Source organism: Pagrus major, chromosome 11 (genome assembly GCF_040436345.1).
Source record: "Pagrus major chromosome 11, Pma_NU_1.0".
NCBI lineage: Eukaryota > Metazoa > Chordata > Actinopteri > Spariformes > Sparidae > Pagrus > Pagrus major.
Genome location: NC_133225.1, coordinates 1,661,625 through 1,681,207, shown reverse-complemented (window position 1 = coordinate 1,681,207; position 19,583 = coordinate 1,661,625). Strand labels below are relative to the sequence as shown.

At 44.8% G+C, this 19,583-nt stretch overlaps 4 protein-coding genes across 4 annotated transcripts; all 4 read right to left on the bottom strand.

Annotated features, from left to right (window-relative positions):
- Positions 1-48: 48 nt before the first annotated feature.
- Positions 49-2,252, bottom strand: LOC141005093 (interferon-induced protein with tetratricopeptide repeats 3-like). Its single transcript, XM_073476851.1, has 2 exons — positions 2,172-2,252; positions 49-1,621 (listed from the first exon to the last, which is right to left on the bottom strand). The coding sequence occupies exons 1-2, from the start codon at positions 2,177-2,179 to the stop codon at positions 322-324; spliced, it is 1,308 nt and encodes a 435-aa protein (XP_073332952.1). The 5' UTR covers positions 2,180-2,252; the 3' UTR covers positions 49-321.
- A 5,998-nt stretch (positions 2,253-8,250) lies between these two features.
- On the bottom strand, positions 8,251-10,397 carry LOC141005089 (interferon-induced protein with tetratricopeptide repeats 1-like). Its single transcript, XM_073476845.1, has 2 exons — positions 10,323-10,397; positions 8,251-9,772 (listed from the first exon to the last, which is right to left on the bottom strand). The coding sequence occupies exons 1-2, from the start codon at positions 10,328-10,330 to the stop codon at positions 8,467-8,469; spliced, it is 1,314 nt and encodes a 437-aa protein (XP_073332946.1). The 5' UTR covers positions 10,331-10,397; the 3' UTR covers positions 8,251-8,466.
- Positions 10,398-12,464: 2,067 nt separating this feature from the next.
- Positions 12,465-14,686, bottom strand: LOC141005082 (interferon-induced protein with tetratricopeptide repeats 2-like). The gene is made up of 2 exons (XM_073476837.1): positions 14,640-14,686; positions 12,465-14,063 (listed from the first exon to the last, which is right to left on the bottom strand). The coding sequence occupies exons 1-2, from the start codon at positions 14,645-14,647 to the stop codon at positions 12,764-12,766; spliced, it is 1,308 nt and encodes a 435-aa protein (XP_073332938.1). The 5' UTR covers positions 14,648-14,686; the 3' UTR covers positions 12,465-12,763.
- A 2,166-nt stretch (positions 14,687-16,852) lies between these two features.
- Positions 16,853-19,583, bottom strand: LOC141005166 (interferon-induced protein with tetratricopeptide repeats 2-like). The gene is made up of 2 exons (XM_073476942.1): positions 19,498-19,583; positions 16,853-18,377 (listed from the first exon to the last, which is right to left on the bottom strand). Exons 1-2 carry the CDS (start codon positions 19,503-19,505, stop codon positions 17,075-17,077), a joined length of 1,311 nt encoding a protein of 436 aa, XP_073333043.1. The 5' UTR covers positions 19,506-19,583; the 3' UTR covers positions 16,853-17,074.

Genomic DNA, 19,583 nt, shown 5'->3' with positions numbered 1-19,583 from the left:
CTGCCCTTGTTTCTACAGATTCAAAAATCACAAAGTCTTGTTTTATCTGTGACTTCTTTTATTACAACTTTTATTTAAAACTTCTGATCATACAAACAAATACAATGAAAACATTTTGTAGGAAAATATATTTGTTTGCATGAAACCATCACAGGATTGATAGCAGGGTGAAGTGAATCTGTTCTGACTGATCATGTTGAATCATCTTTTCCTCAATTGCCACATTTCTTTCCAAAATTTGTATGTTATCAAACTTTCTATGTACAGATTTCTTTAGGTGATGCAACACCTACATTTCTGTCTGAACCAGTGCTGTTAAAATCACTGTGGCTCTGGCAGCTTTTCCAGAAACTCCTTTACTTCTCCTCTCATCGGGTGCCAGTTACTGTCTTTAATCTTCTCTAGATTTGTGACGCTGTTCTGACGAAAGTAGGATTGTATCGGTATCTCTGCTGCCCTCATGTTATATCTTACTGACCTGCAGGTATCCTTCAGTACAACGTGTAGATGGATTGCATATCTGTTGTAAACCATCTGTTTGTCTGCAGGATCCAGATCCCTCTCTAGCAGTTCCTGGTAAATCTGCTCAGTTTTTGCCTGGCTGTGATTTGACTTTGCGTATATGTTTGCGAGGTCTATTTTCCTCAAAAGAGAAGACTCAGGGTAAATAGAAATCAGCTCCTCATGGAGACTGATGGCTTTTTCTATCATGCTTTTGTCTGGGGGACCGTCCCTAATAAAAATGATCTTTGATCTGTAGCAGAATGCAACACATCTCTTCAGATAACGCACATCGGGATGATGTCTCAGAGCCTCCTCTGCCAAATCAATGGCCTCATCAACAGATACATAGCGAACGTAAACCCATAGCAAAGGTTTCACACCACTGTAGCTGCTGACTGGATTCATCAAAATCTTTCTGGCTAACTCTCGTGCTTCATCCTCAACTCTTTCTCCTTTCTTTGCACATTCCTGAAGGTAGAGAGCAGCGAGGTACAAGTTCTCTGTATCTTCTTCCTTTGCAATTCTCATTTCCTCCAAGACGTCAGCATCCAGTCCTGTGTTGCTGTGCATAGAAGCACTGACTAACGCTATCACACGGCTGGTGAACCACTCCACCATGTCCGGCTGCATCCTGATGGCTCTCTGGAAGTAATCTGCAGCCAGCTGCTTCTTGTCTGCGCTGAACTTCATCAGGGTCCAGGCTTTCTCAGCGTAGATCTCTGGATGGAGCTCGTCCTGGGATGGAGATGGGTATTTATTCATCAGGGCGTCGACCTTTGACAGGTAAGCCTGACTCTCTGCTTGTTCTCCCAGGTGGTGGTGCAGCCAAGCCTGGTTCCCGTAGTTCACCACTAACCAGGGACCCTCATCTGCTCTTCTTGTCTGGCAGAAGGCCTCTGCAGCCTTGTTGAACAAACTCTGGGCGTCTTCGGTGAACCCCAGCTTGTATTGAACGTACCCCCACAGGTTGTAAATGTGACCCAGCCAGCTGTTTCCCTCCTCGGTGCCGATGTCCTCCAGCTGGTACCTGAGATGGAAGAGTTTGGACCTGCTGGGGTCCAGATCCCAGGTGAAGTGGCACTGCAGGGCGTCCAGTTTGGACTCCAGTGATGTTTGACTGATGGAGAATAAAAATACAGATCATCAGTCGGCTTATACAGCACACTCTGAAGTGCGCTATGTGTGGATAAACTCTGTTCATCTCATGTGGAGGAAGGGAGATAAACATGATGTTAGGAGCACTGAATGGTCAGGAAGGAAGGGAGGAGCCCTGATGGCAAGGAAATAAGGAAAGAAGCGGAGAAGGAAGAAATGAAGGAAGGAGAGACAAAATGAATGATTAAAGAAATATGAACAAAGGAGGAAGATATAAGATATAAGACACTTTACAGCACATTTAATTGAAACCAAACAGCCGAGATATATTTAACACCACCAGGATCAAAGTTGACAGAACAATCAATCAGTGACTGGTTCTTTAAAAAGAGGAAGAAAACTCAAACTTTGTGGCCGTGACTGTAGGAACCAAGAAACACAACAAGAAACAGAAGAAAGTAAATTAAAAAGGAGGAATTAATATATCATCATTGACTTGTAGGGTTCATGATGATTATTACATGAACATTAAATACATCACAATGATGTGAAATGCAGAAGCAGTCACTCACCTCATCATTCAGCTGTTTCCTCCACACAGCAGCTCTCTAGTTATCACTAATGAACTGCTTTGGGTCCTGACACGATATCAGTGATGTCCAAATGTGATGTCCAACTGTAAACAGGGGCGGTTCCTCATATGGGCAGTGTGGGCAGCCGCCCAGGGCAGCACGAGCCCCAACAAGATAAATAAATAAATAAAAAGTCGCCCACAGTAACCGGTTCTGTAGGTTCTTATCTCATCTAAGCGGATCGACCCCGGTGCCGACCCGTACCGGCTGCCTTAAATGTGTTTGCATTCATTTCATCCGGTTCGTGTTTTGCTCATTTACACGTCAAGTCAATGATGCAATGTTGCCGTGTGGGCGCCCTGTGTTTTATAAAGGTCTCATAGGTCTGTTATAAAAGTCTCATATTCAGAGGCTGTGGAAGAAGAGGAAGAGGAAGAGGAAGAGGAAGAGGAAGAGGAAGAGGTTCACTTCTGGACCTCTGGGCAGAATCAGAATCATTTATTAGTCAGAATTATTAGTTAGAAATTTGTGCGTCACAGCAGCCAAAGGACAGTTCAATATAACAATAATAATAGTAAAACATAAAACAATATAGCAAAAAGGTGAGAAATCGAATTGTATATACATAATATGTACAAATATAAACAGTGTAATTATAGACAGTGTGGCAGTGTATTGTTATTAATAAATAATAAATATGAGTATGAAATCCGCCCAGTTAGTGCAAACCAAGCTGAGAACTGAGTTATTATACATTCATATTAGATTCATCTAATAGTGCACAACTAATGCAGTCAGCAGGCTAAAGTCCATCACATCACGAGCTGCTTCCACATGAAGCACATTTCAGTCATAATGATAATGTGAATATTAGTTTAATGAGTTTTGAGCTGCGCGAACAAAGCGACGCGGAAATCCGCGCTGAGTTTCGTTTCCCAGGAATGAAAAGTTAAAACCTGCAGCCACGGATCTGTCCACGCGCCCTGACTGCGCACAAACACGACTCATTAAATACACGTTAGTAAGAGACAGTTTTCTGTCATCTTGACGTCAAAACTGCTGAATCATCATAAAGACTCATATAAATCAGAAGGATGGATGTATTTGAAAAAGGGAATGAAACATGTACAACCAGGTTTTTATGTATTTCACAAAGGGAATTAAATTCTCATCATTGCAGAGTTTGTTATTAGTATCATGCAGACGATGAAACAATCCTAACAGGTCTTTATTTTTAAAGCGATGTGAGAGATCACATAGGAATCAGGTTATTTATATATTTCATGATTTATTTTACTCATGTGTTTGACCAAAGACCATGACACACTGAACTGAGTCCCAGGGTTTGTCTTTGTGAAGTGGAGTGACTTGGTGTGGCTCTTTGTCCTCCCAGGACCTCCTGTAGGCCCAGTGGAGACAATCACAACAACCAGTGTGAGCAGTTTGTTTCTTCTTCTTCACTTTTCTACTTCTGTCTGGAAAAAGCACAGAGCTACTTAGGATGCGAGAGCCAGCTCCTTCCCTGCACACCATTCTCCCCCTGTCATATCATAGAAATAAACAGTTATATATAATAAAAAATGGCAAATTTATAGTAAATCAAACTTTATTTAATAGTTATTTCACTGTTAAGAAGCAATAAAATGCTCAATAAATTGTCTCAGCAGCATCTTCACTGCCTGTTGTTTGGCTGGTTGTGTGATCCACACCCTGTAATCAAACTTTTTCTGTGTCGTTCAGTACAGAAAGTATTTCACTCATGTTCTGCAGCCAGACAGCAGCTCCGCAGACTGAGCAGAGGCTGACACCTGGTGGTTACTTCTTCAAACTGCACTGACATTTGTTGAACAAGAATAAAGCGAGAAGTGAGAAGAAACAACCACAGCCAGAAGAAATGTGCAAAGAAACCACAGTTTGATCACTTTAATAAACACAACAGTCCTGACTGTATGACAACTACATCTTGAATCTGAAATGTTTAGTTTGGAGGAATAGTGTTAGTTTGAATGAGGTGAAAGATCTCTCCCTTCTTCACCCTTCAGGCCTGATAATGTACATGTATATATGGATATATGGATATATGGATATATGGATATGTATAATCCCTTTCAGGTTTTGAAGAGTTCAGCTGGTAGCCCTGTAGTGTGATCCATGGCTGGATAGTGAGGTGTGGAAAGTCAAGGATGAGGTGGGGACGGACGAGGGGGACGGTGGTGCTTGCGGGTGGTCGGAGGACATGACCAGTGAGTTCACGAGAACTGCACACACAGCGAGGGATCGTCTGAGAGATGCCGCGGTGAAAATGGCTAATGAGGCCGGCCTGACCCCTTCATCGGCTATTCGTGCCACTCCTCGCCGCACCGGAAGTGACCAACAGGCGGAGGATGGCGATGGACGTGATGGTGCTCTGCGCCCGGTTGTTGTCTCAGCCGTCAAGACCCCCAAGTACTCTGGTAGGTCAAATTGGGAGGCTTTCCTGGCCCAGTTTGAACTGTTAGCCCATGCAGAAGGTTGGTCAATGGACAATAAAGCGCTGCAGCTGGCTCTGTGCCTCACGGATGATGCACTGTCCTGGGGGCATGTGAGCATATGCTCACATGCCCCAAGGAGTACAGAGTGAGCTGGCACGGGATCAATTTATCCCTCTCCCCCAATGAGTTACGTGTCCAGGTACAGCTGCAGCACCCTCAGACCTTGCAGGCAGCCTTGGAGATGGCTGTGGAGAGGGAGAATGTGTGGGGTGTGGCTGGTGCAAGCTGTCAAGATAAGACCTCACCTGCTGTAAGGGCTCCAGTGGGGAGCCCCCCAGTGGAAGGGAGGCCGGCATGGTACCATGGTTCTGGTACCGGCCTGTGGCAGGTACTGACAAGAATCAGAGCAGCTGGCCTGAGGCTGCACCCAGACAAGTGTCACTTCGTGCAACGGGAGGTGTACTTTCTGGGACACAAGGTGAAGGAGAAGGCGCAGGCCGTCACTGATTGGCCCACCCCCATCAACCAGAAGCAGCTGAAAAGTTTCTTGGGCTTGGCTTCGTACTATCGGAGGTTTGTACGGGGTTTTGCTTGCATCGCCGCACCCCTGTTCCAGCTCCTGCAAAAGGACAGAGACTTTGTATGGACTGAGAAATGTCAGGAGGCATTCAGCAGCCTCCAGCGTGCCCTGAGCGAGGCTCCAGTGCTGGCCCCAGCTGACCCCACCTTGCCTTTCATCCTGGATACAGACGCAAGCGATGTGGGTGTGGGAGGTGTGCTGTCCCAGGTGGGGCAGGAGGGAGAGCAGGTGGTCGCTTACTTCAGCCGGGCGTTCAACAAGCATGGGGGTGATATTGCGTCACCCGCAGGGAGCTCTTGGTGGTGGTACTGTCAATCAGGCACTTCAAATATTACCTGTGTGGTTTGTGGTTCAAGGTGCGGACTGACCATTCTGCTCTTCAGTGGCTCAGGACATTCAAGGAGCCGGAGGGGCAAGTGGCCAGGTGGTTAGAGGAGCTCCAGGCTTTCAACTTCAACGTGGAGCACCGGGCTGGGGCACACCACACAAACGCAGATGCTCTTTCGGGCCGGCCATGTGCAGCAGACGGGTGCCACTACTGCGAGAAGAGAGAGGCGAGAGAGGGAGAGCTGCGGGGAGAGGTGGAAGACGGGTCCACTGAGCAACGGGGGGAGGAGCTCCTATGCCGGGAGCTGCAGACTGTGGACATGGCAGAGTGGAGACAACAGCAGGTACAGGATGTGGACCTTCAGCCCGTTCTGCAGTGGGTGGAGGCACAACAACAGCGACCACCCTGGGAAGAAGTGGCAGTGCTCTCCACAATGACCAAGGGACTGTGGTCCAAGTTCGATGCTCTGCACCTGCACCAGGGCGTGTTGCAGCGGGCATGGAAGGAGCCTGCAACAGGGGAGGAGCGTTGGCAGGTGGTGGTCCCCAAGGGCCTGTGTGAGGGTGTGCTTAAGGCCATGCAAGGAGCCGCAGGGTCCGGGCATTTTGGAGTTACAAAAACTCTCCGCCACCTCCGCCAGAGTTTCTACTGGGGGCAGTGCAGGAGGTATGTGGAGGATTTTTGCCGCTGCTGTGACCCCTGCACAGCCCGCAAGGGTCCCTCTGGCCGTTCCCATGCACCGCTCCAACAGTTTCCAGTGGGGGGCCCGATGGAGAGAGTGGCGGTGGACGTAGTGGGCCCTTTACCTCGCTTGGACAAAGGTAACTGCTACGTTCTCTCTGCCATAGACTACTTCACAAAGTGGCCCGAGGCCTACGCTCTGCCAGATCAGGAGGCGGAGTCCGTGGTGGATGCCCTGGTGAAGGGCATGTTCAGCCGTTTTGGAGTGCAGGAGACCACACACTCCGACCAGGGAAGAAATTTTGAGTCCCGGGTGTTTGCCACCATGTGTGAACATCTGGGAGCACACAAGACCCGCACCACTCCTTTGCGGCCCCAGAGTGACGGGTTAGTGGAGAGATTTCACCGCACCTTGGGTCAGCAACTGGCTATTCTCAATGCACAACACCAGCGGGACTGGGATGACCATCTGCCCCTGGTGCTCATGGCATGTCGTTCTGCAGTTCAAGAGACCACATCCTGCACCCCTGCTCTCCTCATGTTGGGGAGAGAGCTTCGCACCCCGGCAGTAGTGGCGTTTGGCCGGCCCCTAGATTTGGTGGACACACCCTCAGGTCCTGAGTATGCCAGGAAGCTTCAGGACCGCCTGGAGTCAGCACACAGTTTTGCGCGGGAGCAGCAGCAGAGTGCCGGTGTGAGACAAAAACGGAACTATGATGTGAGGGCTCAAGGGAGACACTTTCTGCCTGGAGAGCTGGTTTGGGTCTACAGTCCTTGGCGTATGAAGGGCCGGTGTCCTAAGCTGGGCATCCAGTGGGTGGGCCCCTGTAGAGTGCTGGAGCGGCTGGGGGAGGTTGTCTACAGGGTGCAGCTGCCTGCTAGGGGAAGTAAGGTGGCACTTCATAGAGACAGACTGGCTCCCTATAGAGGGGGCTCTTCCTCACCTGCACAGAGGACCTCGGAAGCCCCTGAGCAGCCGGCTCCAACACGCTTACCCCAGTCTCCTTTCCCCGCTTCCCCAGTGGCAGAGTCGCCACTTCCCTTATCCCCAGCTCCCCAGGCAGCTCGGCCACAAAGGCAGAGGAGAGCTCCAAACCGGTTCAGAGACTTTGTTGGTTCCCTGAGTTTGGGAAGTAGTTAGGAGTGAGACCACACGTTCCTGAGAGGGCTAGAATGCGCTCTGGTCTCACTGGAGGAGCCGGTAGTCTACCCGGACCTTCCTAGATTTAAAAAAAAAAAAAGGACCGTTTGCCCAGTAATGTTGCTTATGCATTTTTTTCTTCCATGCATAGTGTTGTTGAAATGTCTGTAGGTTCTCACTATAACTTGTTCTGTGTCTCCCTCGAGGGCGAGGGACTTTGTGGTGGGGGGGTAGTGTAACGTCCCTGGTTAAAAGCCATAGGCTGTCAGCCTGTTACATTACAATATGATAAACAGGGATGAATTTTACATGTGTGATGTCATATTGGGATATATTTGTGACAGAGCCGACTCATTTCCACCGTTTATAGTGTTTATTTGCTCTTGTACTGTATTTAGTACTTACAGCAATGTATGTATGAATACAATGCAAGAGTCCCGACAGTCGAGTGGAAGATCTGCCCTTGTTTCTACAGATTTAATTTACGTTTCAAAAATCACAATGTGTTGTTTTATCTGTGATGATTATCTTGATGAACAAAACCTCTAAGAATCACAAACTTGTGTTTGTCACAGAGATTATTTTTTTATTCTGCTAACATGCTAACCACCATTTTGCTCTGGGTAGCTCTTGCCTGCCTTGCCCTTACTTTGACGGAGGAGATGAAAGAACAACTACGTTGAGTTTCATCCATTTCTGACTCTTCAGTTCTCTGATCCCCCAAATCTGAGCACCGTCAAGCTGACTTCCTGTTGGTTGACGGCACCAGTTTGTGCTGAAAAATGAAGCTGAAAATCAGATTAACTTCTTTTATTACAACTTTTATTTAAAACTTCTGATCATACAAACACATACAATGAAAACATTTTGTAGGAAAATATATTTGTTTCCATGGAAACCATCAGAGGATTGATAGCAGGGTGAAGTGAATCTGTTCTGACTGATCATGTTGAATAGTGCCATCTTTCCATCAGTCTGTATCAACTTTTCCTCAATTGCCACATTTCTTTCCAAAATGTAATCAAACTTTCTATGTACAGATTTCTTTAGGTGATGCAACACCTACATTTCTGTCTGAACCAGTGCTGTTAAAATCACTGCGGCTCTGGCAGCTTTTCCAGAAACTCCTTTACTTTTCCTCTCATCTGGTTCCTGCTCCTGTCTTTAATGTTTCTCAGAACTCTGACGCTGTTCTGACGAAAGTAGGATTGTATCGGTATCTTTGCTGCCCTCATGTGATATTTTACTGACCTGCAGCTATCCTTCAGTACAAAGTAGAGATAGGTTGCATATTTGTTGTAAACCATCTGTTTGTCTGCAGGATCCAGATCCCTCTGTAGCAGTTCCTGGTAAATCTGCTCAGCTTCAGCCTGGCTGTGATTTGACTTTGTGTATATCTTTGCGAGGTCTAATTTCCTCAAAAGAGAAGACTCAGGGTAAATAGAAATCAGCTCCTCATGGAGACTGATGGCTCTGTCTATCATGCTTTGGTCTGGGGGACCGTCCCTACGAAAAATGATCTTCGATCTGTAGCAGAATGCAGCACATCTCTTTAGATAACGCACATCTGGATGCTGTCTCAGAGCCTCCTCTGCCAAATCAACGGCCTCATCAACAGATACATAGAGAACGTAAACCCATAGCAAAGGTTTCAAACCGCTGTAGCTGCTGACTGGATCTCTCAGAATCTTTCTGGCTAACTCTCGTGCTTCATCCTCAACTCTTTCTTTCTCCATCGTTTTAGCATTACGCTGAAGGTAGTGAGCAGCGAGGTACAAGTTCTCTGGATTTTCTTCCTTTGCGATTCTCATTTTCTCCAAGACGTCAGCATCCAGTCCTGTGTTGCTGTGCATAGAAGCACTGACTAACGCTATCACACGGCTGGTGAACCACTCCACCATGTCCGGCTGCATCCTGATGGCTCTCTGGAAGTAATCTGCAGCCAGCAGCTTCTTGTCTGCACTGAACTTCATCAGGGTCCAGGCTTTCTCAGCGTAGATCTCTGGATGGAGCTCGTCCTGGGATGGAGATGGGTATTTATTCATCAGGGCGTCGACCTTTGACAGGTAAGCCTGACTCTCTGCTTGTTCTCCCAGGTGGTGGTGCAGCCAAGCCTGGTTCCCGTAGTTCACCACTAACCAGGGACCCTCATCTGCTCTTCTTGTCTGGCAGAAGGCCTCTGCAGCCTTGTTGAACAAACTCTGGGCGTCTTCGGTGAACCCCAGCTTGTATTGAACGTACCCCCGCAGGTTGTAAATGTGACCCAGCCAGCGGGTTCCCTCCTCGGTGCCGATGTCCTCCAGCTGGTACCTGAGATGGAAGAGTTTGGACCTGCTGGGGTCCAGATCCCAGGTGAAGTGGCACTGCAGGGCGTCCAGTTTGGACTCCAGTGATGTTTGACTGATGGAGAATAAAAATACAGATCATCAGTCGGCTTATACAGCACACTCTGAAGTGTGCTATGTGTGGATAAACTCTGTTCATCTCATGTGGAGGAAGGGAGATAAACATGATGTTAGGAGCACTGAATGGTCAGGAAGGAAGGGAGGAGCCTGGATGGCAAGAAAATAAGGAAAGAAGGGGAGAATGAAGAAATGAAGGAAGGAGAGACAAAATGAATGATTAAAGAAATATGAACAAAGGAGGAAGATATAAGATATAAGACACTTTACAGCACATTTAATTGAAACCAAACAGCCGAGATATATTTAACACCACCAGGATCAAAGTTGACAGAACAATCAATCAGTGACTGGTTCTTTAAAAAGAGGAAGAAAACTCAAACTTTGTGGCCGTGACTGTAGGAACCAAGAAACACAACAAGAAACAGAAGAAAGTAAATTAAAAAGGAGGAATTAATATATCATCATTGACTTGTAGGGTTCATAATGATTATTACATGAACATTAAATACATCACAATGATGTGAAATGCAGAAGCAGTCACTCACCTCATCATTCAGCTGTTTCCTCCACACAGCAGCTCTCTAGTTATCACTAATGAACTGCTTTGGGTCCTGACACGATATCAGTGATGTCCAAATGTGATGTCCAACTGTAAACAGGGGCGGTTCCTCATATGGGCAGTGTGGGCAGCCGCCCAGGGCAGCACGAGCCCCAACAAGATAAATAAATAAATAAAAAGTCGCCCACAGTAACCGGTTCTGTAGGTTCTTATCTCATCTAAGCGGATCGACCCCGGTGCCGACCCGTACCGGCTGCCTTAAATGTGTTTGCATTCATTTCATCCGGTTCGTGTTTTGCTCATTTACACGTCAAGTCAATGATGCAATGTTGCCGTGTGGGCGCCCTGTGTTTTATAAAGGTCTCATAGGTCTGTTATAAAAGTCTCATATTCAGAGGCTGTGGAAGAAGAGGAAGAGGAAGAGGAAGAGGAAGAGGAAGAGGGAGAGGTTCACTTCTGGACCTCTGGGCAGAATCAGAATCATTTATTAGTCAGAATTATTAGTTAGAAATTTGTGCGTCACAGCAGCCAAAGGACAGTTCAATATAACAATAATAATAGTAAAACATAAAACAATATAACAAAAAGGTGAGAAATCGAATTGTATATACATAATATGTACAAATATAAACAGTGTAATTATAGACAGTGTGGCAGTGTATTGTTATTAATAAATAATAAATATGAGTATGAAATCCGCCCAGTTAGTGCAAACCAAGCTGAGCACTGAGTTATTATACATTCATATTAGATTCATCTAATAGTGCACAACTAATGCAGTCAGCAGGCTAAAGTCCATCACATCACGAGCTGCTTCCACATGAAGCACATTTCAGTCATAATGATATTGTGAATATTAGTTTAATGAGTTTTGAGCTGTGCGAACAAAGCGACGCGGAAATCCGCGCTGAGTTTCGTTTCCCAGGAATGAAAAGTTAAAACCTGCAGCCACGGATCTGTCCACGCGCCCTGACTGCGCACAGACACGACTCATTAAATACACGTTAGTAAGAGACAGTTTTCTGTCATCTTGACGTCAAAACTGCTGAATCATCATAAAGACTCATATAAATCAGAAGGATGGATGTATTTGAAAAAGGGAATGAAACATGTACAACCAGGTTTTTATGTATTTCACAAAGGGAATTAAATTCTCATCATTGCAGAGTTTGTTATTAGTATCATGCAGACGATGAAATAATCCTAACAGGTCTTTATTTTTAAAGCGATGTGAGAGATCACATAGGAATCAGGTTATTTATATATTTCATGATTTATTTTACTCATGTGTTTGACCAAAGACCATGACACACTGAACTGAGTCCCAGGGTTTGTCTTTGTGAAGTGGAGTGACTTGGTGTGGCTCATTGTCCTCCCAGGACCTCCTGTAGGCCCAGTGGAAACAATCACAACAACCAGTGTGAGCAGTTTGTTTCTTCTTCTTCACTTTTCTACTTCTGTCTGGAAAAAGCACAGAGCTACTTAGGATGCAAGAGCCAGCTCCTTCCCTGCACACCATTCTCCCCCTGTCATATCATAGAAATAAACAGTTATATATAATAAAAAATGGCAAATTTATAGTAAATCAAACTTTATTTAATAGTTATTTCACTGTAAAGAAGCAATAAAATGCTCAATAAATTGTCTTAGCAGCATCTTCACTGCCTGTTGTTCGGCTGGTTGTGTGATCCACACCCTGTAATCAAACTTTTTCTGTGTCGTTCAGTACAGAAAGTATTTCACTCATGTTCTGCAGCCAGACAGCAGCTCCGCAGACTGAGCAGAGGCTGACACCTGGTGGTTACTTCTTCAAACTGCACTGACATTTGTTGAACAAGAATAAAGCGAGAAGTGAGAAGAAACAACCACAGCCAGAAGAAATGTGCAAAGAAACCACAGTTTGATCACTTTAATAAACACAACAGTCCTGACTGTATGACAACTATATCTTGAATCTGAAATGTTTAGTTTGGAGGAATAGTGTTAGTTTGAATGAGGTGAAAGATCTCTCCCTTCTTCACCCTTCAGGCCTGATAATGTACATGTATATATGTATATATAGATATATGTATATATGTGTGTATGTTGGTTGACGGCACCAGTTTGTGCTGAAAAATAAAGCTGAAAATCAGATTAACTTCTTTTATTACAACTTTTATTTAAAACTTCTGATCATACGAACACATACAATGAAAACATTTTGTAGGAAAATATATTTGTTTACATGGAAACCATCAGAGGATTGATAGCAGAGTGAAGTGAATCTGTTCTGACTGATCATGTTGAATAGTGCCATCTTTCCATCAGTCAGTATCATCTTTTCCTCAATTTCCACATTTCTTTCCAAAATGTTACCAAACTTTCTATGTACAGATTTCTTTAGGTGATGCAACACCTACATTTCTGTCTGAACCAGTGCTGTTAAAATCACTGCGGCTCTGGCAGCTTTTCCAGAAACTCCTTTACTTCTCTTCTCATCTGGTGCCAGTTACTGTCTTTAATCTTCTCCAGATTTTTGACGCTGTTCTGACGAAAGTATGATTGTATCAGTATCTCTGCTGCCCTCATGTTATATCTTACTGACCCGCAGCTATCATTCAGTACAACGTGTAGATGGTATGCATATCTGTTGTAAAACATCTGTTTGTCTGCAGGATCCAGATCACTCTCTAGCAGTTCCTGGTAAATCTGCTCAGCTGTAGCCTGGCTGTGATTTGACTTTGCGTATATGTTTGCGAGGTCTATTTTCCTCAAAAGAGAAGACTCAGGGTAAATAGAAATCAGCTCCTTATGGAGACTGATGGCTCTGTCTATCATGCTTTGGTCTGGGGGACCGTCCCTAACAAAAAGGATCTTCGATCTGTAGCAGAATGCAACACATCTCTTCAGATAACGCACATCTGGATGCTGTCTCAAAGCCTCCTCTGCCAAATCAATGGCCTCATCAACAGATACATAGCGAACGTAAACCCATAGCAAAGGTTTCACACCACTGTAGCTGCTGACTGGATTCATCAAAATCTTTCTGGCTAACTCTCGTGCTTCATCCTCAACTCTTTCTCCTTTCTTTGCACGTTCCTGAAGGTAGAGAGCAGCGAGGTACAAGTTCTCTGGATCTTTTTTCTTTGCATTTCTCATTTTCTCCCAGACGTCAGCCTCTGGCCCTGTGTCGCTGTGCATAGAAGCACTGACTAACGCTATCACACGGCTGGATTTCCACTCCACCATGTCCGGCTGCATCCTGATGGCTCTCTGGAAGTAATCTGCAGCCAGCTGCTTGTTGTCTGCGCTGAACTTCATCAGGGTCCAGGCTTTCTCGGCGTAGATCTCTGGATGGAGCTCGTCCTGGGATGGAGATGGGTATTCATTCATCAGGGCGTCGACCTTTGACAGGTAAGCCTGACTCTCTGCTTGTTCTCCCAGGTGGTGGTGCAGCCAAGCCTGGTTCCCGTAGTTCACCACTAACCAGGGACCCTCATCTGCTCTTCTTGTCTGGCAGAAGGCCTCTGCAGCCTTGTTGAACAAACTCTGGGCGTCTTCGGTGAACCCAAGCTTGTATTGAACGTACCCCCGCAGGTTGTAAATGTGACCCAGCCAGCTGTTTCCCTCCTCGGTGCCGATGTCCTCCAAATGGTACCTGAGATAGAAGAGTTTGGACCTGCTGGGGTCCAGATCCCAGGTGAAGTGGCACTGCAGGGCCTCCAGTTTGGACTCCAGTGATGTTTGACTGATGGAGAATAAAAATACAGATCATCAGTCGGCTTATACAGCACACTCTGAAGTGTGCTATGTGTGGATAAACTCTGTTCATCTCATGTGGAGGAAGGAAGATAAACATGATGTTAGGAGCACTGAATGGTCAGGAAGGAAGGGAGGAGGGGAGGGAGGAAGAATTGAGTCAGGAGCCTGGATGGCAAGGAAATAAGGAAATAAGCACAGAAGGGGAGAATGAAGAAATGAAGGAAGGAGAGATAAAATGAACGATTAAAGAAATATGAACAAAGGAGGAAGATATAAGATATTACAGCACATTTAATTGAAACCAAACAGCCAAGATATATTTAACACCACCAGGATCAAAGTTGACAGAACAATCAATCAGTGACTGGTTCTTTAAAAAGAGGAAGAAAACTCAAACTTTGTGGCCGTGACTGTAGGAACCAAGAAACACAACAAGAAACAGAAGAAAGTAAATTAAAAAGGAGGAATTAATATATCATCATTGACTTGTAGGGTTCATGATGATTATTACATGAACATTAAATACATCATAATGATGTGAAATGCAGAAGCAGTCACTCACCTCATCATTCAGCTGTTTCCTCCACACAGCAGCTCTCTAGTTATCACTAATGAACTGCTTTGGGTCCTGACACGATATCAGTGATGTCCAACTGTGATGTCCAACTGTAAACAGGGGCGGTTCCTCATATGGGCAGTGTGGGCAGCCGCCCAGGGCAGCACGATCCCCAACAAGATGAATAAATAAATAAAAAGTCGCCCACAGTAACCGGTTCTGTAGGTTCTTATCTCATCTAAGCGGATCGACCCCGGTGCCGACCCGTACCGGCTGCCTTAAATGTGTTTGCATTCATTTCATCCGGTTCGTGTTTTGCTCATTTACACGTCAAGTCAATGATGCAATGTTGCCGTGTGGGCGCCCTGTGTTTTATAAAGGTCTCATAGGTCTGTTATAAAAGTCTCATATTCAGAGGCTGTGGAAGAAGAGGAAGAGGAAGAGGAAGAGGAAGAGGAAGAGGGAGAGGTTCACTTCTGGACCTCTGGGCCGAATCAGAATCCGTTTATTAGTCAGAGTTAGAAATTTGTGCGTCACAGCAGCCAAAGGACAGTTCAATATAACAATAATAATAGTAAAACATAAAACAATATAACAAAAAGGTAAGAAATCGAATTGTATATACATAATATGTACAAATATAAACAGTGTAACTATAGACAGTGTGGCAGTGTATTGTTATTAATAAATAATAAATATGAGTATGAAATCCGCCCAGTTAGTGCAAACCAAGCTGAGCACTGAGTTATTATACATTCATATTAGATTCATCTAATAGTGCACAACTAATGCAGTCAGCAGGCTAAAGTCCATCACATCACGAGCTGCTTCCACATGAAGCACATTTCAGTCATAATGATATTGTGAATATTAGTTTAATGAGTTTTGAGCTGCGCGAACAAAGCGACGCGGAAATCCGCGCTGAGTTTCGTTTCCCAGGAATGAAAAGTTAAAACCTGCAGCCACGGATCTGTCCACGCGCCCTGACTGCGCACAAACACGACTCATTAAATACACGTTAGTAAGAGACAGTTTTCTGTCATCTTGACGTCAAAACTGCTGAATCATCATAAAGACTCATATAAATCAGAAGGATGGACGTATTTGAAAAAGGGAATGAAACATGTACAACCAGGTTTTTATGTATTTCACAAAGGGAATTAAATTCTCATCATTGCAGAGTTTGTTATTAGTATCATGCAGACGATGAAATAATCCTAACAGGTCTTTATTTTTAAAGCGATGTGAGAGATCACATAGGAATCAGGTTATTTATATATTTCATGATTTATTTTACTCATGTGTTTGACCAAAGACCATGACACACTGAACTGAGTCCCAGGGTTTGTCTTTGTGAAGTGGAGTGACTTGGTGTGGCTCTTTGTCCTCCCAGGACCTCCTGTAGGCCCAGTGGAGACAATCACAACAACCAGTGTGAGCAGTTTGTTTCTTCTTTTTCACTTTTCTACTTCTGTCTGGAAAAAGCACAGAGCTACTTAGGATGCGAGAGCCAGCTCCTTCCCTGCACACCATTCTCCCCCTGTCATATCATAGAAATAAACAGTTATATATAATAAAAAATGGCAAATTTGTAGTAAATCAAACTTTATTTAATAGTTATTTCACTGTTAAGAAGCAATAAAATGCTCAATAAATTGTCTTAGCAGCATCTTCACTGCCTGTTGTTCGGCTGGTTGTGTGATCCACACCCTGTAATCAAACTTTTTCTGTGTCGTTCAGTACAGAAAGTATTTCACTCATGTTCTGCAGCCAGACAGCAGCTCCGCAGACTGAGCAGAGGCTGACACCTGGTGGTTACTTCTTCAAACTGCACTGACATTTGTTGAACAAGAATAAAGCGAGAAGTGAGAAGAAACAACCACAGCCAGAAGAAATGTGCAAAGAAACCACAGTTTGATCACTTTAATGAACACAACAGTCCTGACTGTATGACAACTATATCTTGAATCTGAAATGTTTAGTTTGGAGGAATAGTGTTAGTTTGAATGAGGTGAAAGATCTCTCCCTTCTTCACCCTTCAGGCCTGATAATGTACATGTATATATGGATATATGTATATATGTATATATGTGTGTATGTTGGTTGATGGCACCAGTTTGTGCTGAAAAATGAAGCTGAAAATCAGATTAACTTATTTTATTACAACTTTTATTTAAAACTTCTGATCATACGAACACATACAATGAAAACATTTTGTGGGAAAATATATTTGTTTCCATGGAAACCATCAGAGGATTGATAGCAGGGTGAAGTGAATCTGTTCTGACTGGTCATGTTGAATAGTGCCATCTTTCCATCAGTCAGTATCAACTTTTCCTCAATTTCCACATTTCTTTCCAAAATGTAATCAAACTTTCTATGTACAGATTTCTTTAGGTGATGCAACACCTACATTTCTGTCTGAACCAGTGCTGTTAAAATCACTGAGGCTCTGGCAGCTTTTCCAGAAACTCCTTTACTTCTCCTCTCATCTGGTGCCAGTTACTGTCTTTAATCTTCTCCAGATTTTTGACGCTGTTCTGACGAAAGTATGATTGTATCAGTATCTCTGCTGCCCTCATGTTATATCTTACTGACCCGCAGCTATCATTCAGTACAACGTGTAGATGGTATGCATATCTGTTGTAAACCATCTGTTTGTCTGCAGGAACCAGATCACTCTCTAGCAGTTCCTGGTAAATCTGCTCAGCTGTAGCCTTGCTGTGATTTGACTTTGCGTATATGTTTGCGAGGTCTAATTTCCTCAAAAGAGAAGACTCAGGGTAAATAGAAATCAGCTCCTCATGGAGACTGATGGCTCTGTCTATCATGCTTTGGTCTGGGGGACCGTCCCTAACAAAAATGATCTTTGATCTGTAGCAGAATGCAGCACATCTCTTCAGATAACGCACATCTGGATGCTGTCTCAGAGCCTCCTCTGCCAAAACAATGGCCTCATCAACAGATACATGCTTTCTGTAAACCCATAGCAAAGGTTTCACACCACTGTAGCTGCTGACTGGATTCATCAGAATCTTTCTGGCTAACTCTCGTGCTTCATCCTCAACTCTTTCTTCCTCCATCATTTTAGCATTCTGCCGAAGGTAGAGAGCAGCGAGGTACAAGTTCTCTGGATCTTCTTCCTTTGCGATTCTCAATTCCTCCAACAGCCTCTCAGCCTCCAGTCCTGTCTTGGCTCTCACAGCAGCTTTTGCTAAGACATGGCTGGATTTCCACTCCACCATGTCCGGCTGCATCCTGATGGCTCTCTGGAAGTAATCTGCAGCCAGCAGCTTCTTGTCTGAGCTGAACTTCATCAGGGTCCAGGCTTTCTCAGCGTAGATCTCTGGATGGAGCTCGTCCTGGGATGGAGATGGGTATTTATTCATCAGGGCGTCGACCTTTGACAGGTAAGCCTGACTCTCTGCTTGTTCTCCCAGGTGGTGGTGCAGCCAAGCCTGGTTCCCGTAGTTCACCACTAACCAGGGACCCTCATCTGCTCTTCTTGTCTGGCAGAAGGCCTCTGCAGCCTTGTTGAACAAACTCTGGGCGTCTTCGGTGAACCCCAGCTTGTATTGAACGTACCCCCGCAGATTGTAAATGTGACCCAGCCAGCTGTTTCCCTCCTCGGTGCCGATGTCCTCCAGCTGGTACCTGAGATGGAAGAGTTTGGACCTGCTGGGGTCCAGATCCCAGGTGAAGTGGCACTGCAGGGCCTCCAGTTTGGACTCCAGTGATGTTTGACTGATGGAGAATAAAAATACAGATCATCAGTCGGCTTATACAGCACACTCTGAAGTGTGCTATGTGTGGATAAACTCTGTTCATCTCATGTGGAGGAAGGGAGATAAACATGATGTTAGGAGCACTGAATGGTCAGGAAGGGAGGGAGGAGCCTGGATGGCAAGGAAATAAGCACAGAAGGGGAGAATGAAGAAATGAAGGAAGGAGAGACAAAATGAATGTGTTACAGCCCTCACGTAAACAAAAGCAAAGACTCGAACACAACAAGGCCAGTAACATATAAAGGACGCCGACTCAGCACAGTCAATAACAAAAGAGTATTTATTTAATGCAAACAAAACGAACGAAGCCAAACACAACCAAACCCCGATAATTAAGCAACCCAGAACAAAACAAAAGGGGCAGGAGTTCCTGGCCAAAATGAACAAAAGGAGAGAAGAGACCCCAGGTTCCTCCCGACTAAACTACCTAACCCAAAACTAATCTATAAAGAGAAAACAATAAGGACACGAAAACAGGACTACCAGGAACTCAAACCCAAATGAAAATAACAAAGCCCAGACGCTCTAACATGCAAATCAGGGAAACCACAAAAGACTGTGCAGCCAGCGCCACCTCCCTCCTCCGGCACCACACCTGCAAATGAGACAGAGAGAGAGAGAGAGCCGCCCCGCTGCTGTCTCCTTTTAACCTGCTCAGGTGATTGCCAGCACCTGAGCTCAGGCAGAGCAGGGCGGAGACACACACACACACACACAGGGTACTGCTATTTGGCCACACGTAACAGAATGATTAAAGAAATATGAACAAAGGAGGAAGATATAAGATATAAGACACTTTACAGCACATTTAATTGAAACCAAACAGCCAAGATATATTTAACACCACCAGGATCAAAGTTGACAGAACAATCAATCAGTGACTGATTCTTTAAAAAGAGGAAGAAAACTCAAACTTTGTGGCCGTGACTGTAGGAACCAAGAAACACAACAAGAAACAGAAGAAAGTAAATTAAAAAGGAGGAATTAATATATCATCATTGACTTGTAGGGTTCATAATGATTATTACATGAACATTAAATACATCATAATGATGTGAAATGCAGAAGCAGTCACTCACCTCATCATTCAGCTGTTTCCTCCACACAGCAGCTCTCTAGTTATCACTAATGAACTGCTTTGGGTCCTGACACGATATCAGTGATG